Raw genomic sequence first — 7346 nt, 5'->3', positions numbered from 1 at the left:
AATGCAAGCAGTACTTTTTTTTATTTTTAAGTATTTACAACCATATATTTACATTGCCTCGGTAGACAAGTATATATTACACATATATTGTATTTCATTTTAATGACCTGACCTATCGTTAATTGATGCAAAATCTGTGTGATAATAACTAGCCGCCGAAGCTATTGGAAATATTTTATCATTTCCATAGCATTACAACGTTTGAGTCGCGTTCGACAATATCTTCAATTTGTGCAACTGATTGTCCTGTGCTACAGCATATTTCATCGAGGCTGTAAGTTCCAGTGAAGTATTTGTAGATCGAATTACTGTGTCCTTCTTCGCTAACCGTGCCTGGCAAGTGAATCGGGTACTATAATCAGATATAATATCTGTAAATCTCAAACGATCCCACAAACTTGTTTGTAAAATAGTTTGGAAACAATTCCTCAAACTCCAGTCTGCTTTTCACGCACCTTGTAAACCCTTCGAATGAGCTCTTCGATAAGTCCAAACTGAACGAGCCTCCGCTCATTGATTCTTAAGGTTTGAGGATTGAGCCGCTGACATAAATCGCGCATGCTATTGCCATGCGTCATGCTGGCATACATCCGATAAATGTCCCTCAGGTAAGCCGGTTGTCTCGCTGTATTATTGGTGGTGAAAAATTGAGATCTGATCAACTCCCCAAACCGCGTATATCTATCGTTATTCTACAATTACCAGTTTTAGATGTATACAAGATACACTTTTCCTGAAGCTGCGTATCCTCAGCTAATTTCTTCAACTTTGGAGTAGCTGCGTAAACATTGCTGTATTGAAATATCGGGATCAGACTGACTACCCCATAGTATCTGAAAGGGAGGGCGCGGTGCCGTTATGTTGAGAAAAAACATTGTCAGATTATTGTATAATACTCCGGATGATACGTACATGAGATTTTGTACGCAACTTTTCACTAAATTATTTTCCACATCCGCCTCTGCTGCTATTCTGGCAACATGGTTGAAACCGTTAATATACGGAAGTACTTGCTGCGTCGTCAAATCCCAGTGATCACTTCTGAAGGCCTCTCGACCTTCAAGAAATATAGGCACTTGATGATCCAGTACTGGCTTAGGCTCTGGGGCTAACTTGACCACCTTTAAATGCGAGGTCATAGTTCCTTCTGCAAGTGACAGATTACCGTAACCAGAATTCAAACTCTTTACTTGTAATCAATAACCCGATAAGATGATAACGAAGATGATACAGTGCTATCCGATTAAACCAACGAATTACCAGTGAGTGTACACATTTTGTGCATGTTCAGATCATGCATAACTTGCTTTAGCATTGCTGAGAGTCTAGTCTTGTCCTCGGAAGCTGATAAGAAGCAGTTTTCAATTTCCATTGCTATCTGAAAGGTAAATGATGGAATATACAAGTTAGAATAATGAGGTTATTCGAAGATACAAATATTGAGGTAACGATGAAATACTACCAAGAAATCGGACATTTTCTTCACCACAGGTTCATAATGTACCGTACGAGCCTCGGCGTCACAGACAAAGCACAGATTGAAGTAAAATGCATTCCTAGCATATTTTTTGTTGTCTATCCTCACGGGGAATCCCAGGATCTTGAAGTCCTTCAAGGTTCTGTAAATGGGTTATAAATATTCGGTGCTGATACGGAACGGCTTGGATAATTAAGCTCCGGTTTACCTACACCGTGATGGTGCTCCTTTGCAGCTGAGCCTTCGGTATTATGTAGACGCTGACATTATCGAAGATGTCTTTGAGTATATAGTTGTCAGGAACCTGGGTACAAGGAACTCGGGATTAATGTCCAGAGAAGCTAGTTTAATTAGCAACTGGCCGCATGATCATCCCTAGAGGACTAACCTGACAGGTTATCTTGGGCCCGGCAATGTGATGGAATTCGGAAAAAAATATGCACCGTATCGGGCCCTCCTGACCTTTCTCATCGTTGCTGTCCAGCGGCGATCCCATTGCGGATGCTGCCCCATTGATTATCATCGTTCGAACAAAAACGATTTCGATCCGACTGACATTTCAAAGGAGTCGGTAAACGATCTAACGGTGCAAACACGACAGATATGTTCCTTTATTCCGATTGACCGATTCCAGTGGTCTCTGAAACGTGATCAAGTTAATGAGCGCTTGCCTTTAACGTCAATTTTCTGACAAAACACGACACTGACTAATTTCATTGGCCTATTCTGCTAGATCCGACTGACGACAGCACCGAGTGCGTTCCGATATTTAGATCCATGTGCTTGTTGTAACAGTGGTTTTACCACGTGCATTCCGTGTGTGACGAACACACCTACTTTGGTTCCTCCCCACTACCGCCTCTAGAGGCAAAGTTCGGTAGTCATCGACGAATAGCGTGTAATACTCATAGATGGTAATACTTGACATGAGAAATAGCGAATGCAGAGAGTTGTGTCAACCCAGGTCCCTGACACACAGCACTGCTCGTATACTAAAAAATTGTACGCGTTTTGTCCCCGTTTGTTAGTTCCTCTACGTGGCGCTAAAAGACTTCTGACAGCTTGTCAGACAACTACTAGCGCCAATAGTGGTGGAGATTGGCGGCAGAATCGAGTGACATTTTGTGAACCACTTTTAGCAGCGTGTGTCAGTGGTGTCAGGGGACTGCGTCAACCATTCGTTGCACGGCGTGTGCGTGCGTTGAAGCACGTGTAAAAAAGAGCAGATAGCTAGTGTGTGAGTTTTGTGGAGCTTGGATTGCCTTGGATTGACCACCGTTACGTATGTACGCAGTCGGAGGTGATTTGCTCATTTTCTTTTATACCAACATTTAATACAGAGGTTAAGGTCTGCTCAATGGTAGTGATAAGGACGAGGAGTTAAGAGTCGATGTTTCGCGTAATAACAATCGTGTAAAGACGTGATGTCGTCGTTTACATTCGGTCAAAAAATATTCACCCCAACGCCGCCCGAGAAGGGTAGCTTTCCATTGGATCACGAAGGCAAATGCAAGCGGGTTATGGTTGACTACATGCGTTGCCTCAGAGACAACAAGGGTAACAACACAATCTGCAGAGACGTCGCTAGAGATTACCTTGGCTGTAGAATGGACAACAATCTTATGGCTAAAGAGGAATGGTCAAAGCTGGGTTTCGGTGACGAAAACAAAAAGGAAACATAACCTCTTTAACCCCGCCTCTTAGCTCGCCTATAAATCAGAGGGTAACCGATATATCGCCGTGAAATTACTTCCTCTACAATTAAGAGAGGGTGCTCTTGTATCTACCCTCTTTATCTTTGAAAGTATAATTTTAATTCAGGCTGTCGTACGCAGCGATATAATACCTTACTCTCGTTTCATGTCAATACCCTGGTTTGATAATACATTGAAAATATGTCTTGTACGACGAGAAAAAAGATCCTCATAGGCTGCACGGGTAGTGTGGCTACAATCAAGCTTCCTACTCTAGCGGAAAAATTCTGGGAACAAAACTTGGAAGTTAGAGTTGTCGTGACGGAGAGAGCGAAGCACTTCTTCAAAGAGTCCGACCTGCCACCTGGTACCCAAATATTGTCGGATACGGTGGAATGGGCTGCCTGGCAAGATAGAGGCGACCCTATACTTCACATCGATCTTGTCAAGTGGGCAGATTTGTACCTGATTGCTCCTCTGGATGCAAACTCCCTGGGGAAACTGGCCAGCGGTATGTGCGATAACATACTTACCTGTGTCGCCAGAGCTTGGGACCCTGCTAAACCGCTTCTGTTCTGTCCTGCCATGAATACAAAGATGTGGGAGCATCCTGTCACTGGTCCTCAGGTATGCAGTAGAGATAGATTCAATTTTTGATCAAACATAAGCGAGTATGATTGATTTTGCCCACAGATATCCATGCTGAAATCGTGGGGTTACAAGGAGGTTCCATGCATTTCCAAGACTTTGATGTGCGGGGATAATGGGCTCGGTGCAATGGCCGAAGTTGATACGATAGTTCAGACGACTCTCAGAGCTCTAAATCCCTGGCACCCTTACCCTCCGTCGGATCATCTATATCCGTAATGAGTTACATGAATGATAGAATCATTTATACATAGACATATTTCAAATATTTTACCTGTTATTATATTATGTATGAGTAAGTCATAGGATTCTTTTCAACAATTGAAGCCTCAAATGAATAATGATGACATAATTCGCTTCCCAAGAGCACAGTGACGCGAAATATGTCTTCGTTTTTGGTTCGAGACTTTATGATGCTGCACCATTTATATCAAAGTTTAATCTCTAATTAATGATTAATGCATTAAAGATAGAACAGTTGTCTAAGGAAGATATGTGGACTATTATTATTGAATAATTCTATATTAAGGAGATTCTATATGCTTACGAACACCAAATTATACAATTTAGGCTGGCGAGAATATATAGAAAATGAGTCGTAGATGAAGACTATTTGATATTACTTGAAAAATGATTTCAAATTTACCTTTCACAAATATTGCTACCCACGAATTGCGGAAGCCTCGGAGGGACGGCTGCTGAAAATGGTGAAGTACGGACTGATTCTTCCATGTGATTCAGAATCCGTCTGTTTATTTGTTTATAACAAGGGTACAGGACAAATTTCGTCATACTTGACCGCCACTGTACAGACATGGATATGAAATGATATTGTTAACCATCGTGCATTGTGGGTACAATGCAAAACAGAATACGTGATACTCGAATAATAGCACATTCATCGAATACGCTGCAAGCAACGGGTCAAGAGTTGCAGCTGCTAAACAGATCACTTGCATTCGTCATTTCTCTGCTGGTACTTTTTCCTCCGTGATTTCTCTGCTGTTGGTCCCACGATCTTTTGCGCTACGTTTTCTGAGTTCCTGGGGGTCCAATTAGTCAGAAAAGGGTCATACGAATCGCCTCTGACATCCGCAATTTCTTCGTCGAAAAATAAAAAGAAAGTAAGGCTATACCCCTTTGCATTATTGGCGAAAATTTTCGCGATTTTGAAAAGTGCCGGAATATATCCTTTGATGCACTATTCCTACGTAATTTCGCGAGAGAAATCAATTAGGCGCAGTCTCGACACGCTGCGAGCAACGAATCATAAGTTACACAAAAAAAACCAGAACCTGAGTTTTTCACATTTTTCAGCTGGTCATGTTTACGTCGTCACTTCTTTCCTGTTGGTCCAACGCTGTTTTCGCTACGTTTTCTGAGTTCCTGGGGGTCCGATTAGTCTGGAAAGGGTCATCCAAATCGAGTCTGAGACCAAAAGTTTTTTGCCCAAAAAAAAAGTAAGGCTAACCCCTATGCATTTTTGGCGAAAATTTTCGCGATTTTGAAAAGTGCCGGAATAAATTCTTTGATGCACTATTGCTACGTGATTTTGCAAGAGAAATCGACTGAGCGCAGTCCCAACACGCTGCGAGCAACGAATCAAAAGTTACAGGCAAAAAACCAGAACCTGAGTTTTTCACATTTTTCAGCTGGTTATCTTTACGTCGTCACTTCTTTCCTGTTGGTCCAACGCTGTTTTCGCTACGTTTTCTGAGTTCCTGGGGGTCCAAGTAGTCAGAAAAGGGTCATCCTCATCGAATCTAAGACCAAAAGTTTTTTGCCCAAAAAAAAAGTAAGGCTAACCCCTTTGCATTTTTGGCGAAAATTTTCGCGATTTTGAAAAGTGCCGGAATAAATTCTTTGATGGACTATTCCTACGTAATTCTGCGAGAGAAATCGATTGGGCGCTGTCCCAAGACGCTGCGATCAACGCATCAAAAGTTACAGCCAAAAAACGAGAACCTGTTTTTAAGACATTTTTCAGCAGGTCCTTTTTTTTCGTAACTTCTCTTCTGTTGATCCCACGCTCCTTTGGCTGCGTTTTCGGAGTTCCTAGGGGTCCAATTAGTCAGGAGAGGGTCATTTAAATCGAATCAGAGACCAGAAATTTTTCGGCCAAAAAATGAAGAAAAAGTAAGGCTAACCCCTTTGCATTTTTGGCGAAAATTTTCGCGATTTTAAAAAGTGCCGGGATAAATTCCTTGATGGACTATTCCTACGTAATTCTGCGAGAGAAATCGACTGGGCGCAGTCCTAACACGCTGCGAGCAACGGATCAAAAGTTAGAGCCAAAAAACAAGAACCTGTGATTTCAACATTTTTTGACTGGTGCTCTTTCCGTCGTCATTTCTCTGCTGTTGGTCCCACGCTGTTTTTGCTACGTTTTCTGAGTTCCTGGGGGTCCAGTTAGTCAGGGAAGGGTCATCCAAATCAAATCTGAGACCAAAAGTTTTTTGCCCAAAAAAAAAGTAAGGCTAACCCCTTTGTGTTTTTGGCGAAAATTTTCGCGATTTTGAAAAGAGCTGGAATAAATTCTTTCTGGCACTATTCCGACGTAATTTCGCGAGAGAAATCGATTGGGCGCAGTCTCAATACGCTGCGATTAACGCATCAAAAGTTACAGCCAAAAAACGAAAACCTGTTTTTAAGACATTTTTCAGCAGGTCCTTTTTCCTTCGTAACTTCTCTCCTGTTGATCCCATGCTCCTTCGGCTGCGTTTTCTGAGTTCCTGAGGGTCCAATTAGTCAGATGAGGGTCATTCAAATCGAATCTGAGACCAAAAGTTTTTTGCCCAAAAAAAAAGTAAGGCTAACCCCTTTGTGTTTTTGGCGAAAATTTTCGCGATTTTGAAAAGAGCTGGAATAAATTCTTTCTGTCACTATTCCGACGTAATTTCGCGAGAAAAATCGATTGGGCGCAGTCTCAATACGCTGCGATTAACGCATCAAAAGTTACAGCCAAAAAACGAAAACCTGTTTTTAAGACATTTTTCAGCAGGTCCTTTTTCCTTCGTAACTTCTCTCCTGTTGATCCCATGCTCTTTCGACTGCGTTTTCTGAGTTCCTGAGGGTCCAATTAGTCAGATGAGGGTCATTCAAATCGAATCTGAGACCAAAAGTTTTTTGCCCAAAAAAAAAGTAAGGCTAACCCCTTTGTGTTTTTGGCGAAAATTTTCGCGATTTTGAAAAGAGCTGGAATAAATTCTTTTTGGCACTATTCCGACGTAATTTTGCGAGAGAAATCGATTGGGCGCTGTCCCAATACGCTGCGATCAACGCATCGAAAGTTACAGCCAAAAAACGAGAACCCGCGTTTTCGACATTTTTCAGCAGGTGGTTTTTGGCTCGCCATTTCTCTCCTGTCGATCGCACGCTATTTTCGCTGCGTTTTCTGAGTTCCCGAGAGTCCAATAAGTCAGAAAAGGGTCGTTCAAATCGGATCCGAGACCAAAAATTTTTCTGCCAAAAAATGGATAAAAAGTAAGGCTAACCCCTTGGCATTTTCGGCGAAAATTTTCGCGATT

At 42.0% G+C, this 7346-nt stretch overlaps 3 protein-coding genes across 5 annotated transcripts; 2 read left to right on the top strand and 1 right to left on the bottom strand.

Moving 5' to 3' along the window:
• Positions 1-2: 2 nt before the first annotated feature.
• On the bottom strand, positions 3-2314 carry Nprl2 (Nitrogen permease regulator-like 2). 3 transcript variants are annotated; one of them, XM_046625967.2, is made up of 9 exons: positions 2186-2314; positions 1866-2117; positions 1690-1781; positions 1463-1619; positions 1261-1378; positions 913-1147; positions 703-833; positions 456-625; positions 3-352 (listed from the first exon to the last, which is right to left on the bottom strand). In XM_046625967.2, the coding sequence occupies exons 2-9, from the start codon at positions 1998-2000 to the stop codon at positions 179-181; spliced, it is 1212 nt and encodes a 403-aa protein (XP_046481923.1). In that variant the 5' UTR covers positions 2001-2117; positions 2186-2314; the 3' UTR covers positions 3-178. The 3 variants fall into 3 exon arrangements, with proteins under 3 accessions (XP_046481923.1, XP_046481924.1, XP_046481922.1); XM_046625968.2 differs by having other exon boundaries at positions 3-333; positions 1866-2261; XM_046625966.2 differs by having other exon boundaries at positions 1866-2246.
• Positions 2315-2617: 303 nt separating this feature from the next.
• On the top strand, positions 2618-3159 carry LOC124218977 (cytochrome c oxidase assembly protein COX19). Its single transcript, XM_046625983.2, has one exon. The coding sequence runs from the start codon at positions 2902-2904 to the stop codon at positions 3157-3159; it is 258 nt and encodes an 85-aa protein (XP_046481939.1). The 5' UTR covers positions 2618-2901.
• Positions 3160-3372: 213 nt separating this feature from the next.
• Positions 3373-4426, top strand: Ppcdc (phosphopantothenoylcysteine decarboxylase). The gene is made up of 2 exons (XM_046625978.2): positions 3373-3798; positions 3865-4426. Exons 1-2 carry the CDS (start codon positions 3373-3375, stop codon positions 4036-4038), a joined length of 600 nt encoding a protein of 199 aa, XP_046481934.1. The 3' UTR covers positions 4039-4426.
• Positions 4427-7346: the final 2920 nt, after the last annotated feature.

The sequence above is a fragment of the Neodiprion pinetum genome, chromosome 5 (genome assembly GCF_021155775.2).
Source record: "Neodiprion pinetum isolate iyNeoPine1 chromosome 5, iyNeoPine1.2, whole genome shotgun sequence".
Classification (NCBI taxonomy): Eukaryota; Metazoa; Arthropoda; class Insecta; order Hymenoptera; family Diprionidae; genus Neodiprion; species Neodiprion pinetum.
Note: the sequence above shows the minus strand (reverse complement) of the source record. Positions and strands in the feature narration are given on the sequence as shown.

Coding starts and splice junctions, on each gene's coding strand:
- Ppcdc (XM_046625978.2), top strand. CDS start 3,373: ATGTCTTGTACGACGAGAAAAAAGATCCTCATAGGCTGCACGGGTAGT. Junction 3,799..3,864: donor ATCCTGTCACTGGTCCTCAG/GTATGCAGTAGA, acceptor TTTTGCCCACAG/ATATCCATGCTGAAATCGTG.
- LOC124218977 (XM_046625983.2), top strand. CDS start 2,902: ATGTCGTCGTTTACATTCGGTCAAAAAATATTCACCCCAACGCCGCCC.
- Nprl2 (XM_046625967.2), bottom strand. CDS start 2,000: ATGATAATCAATGGGGCAGCATCCGCAATGGGATCGCCGCTGGACAGC. Junction 1,148..1,260: donor CAAAATGTGTACACTCACTG/GTAATTCGTTGG, acceptor TGTCACTTGCAG/AAGGAACTATGACCTCGCAT. Junction 626..702: donor CTTGTATACATCTAAAACTG/GTAATTGTAGAA, acceptor CCAATAATACAG/CGAGACAACCGGCTTACCTG.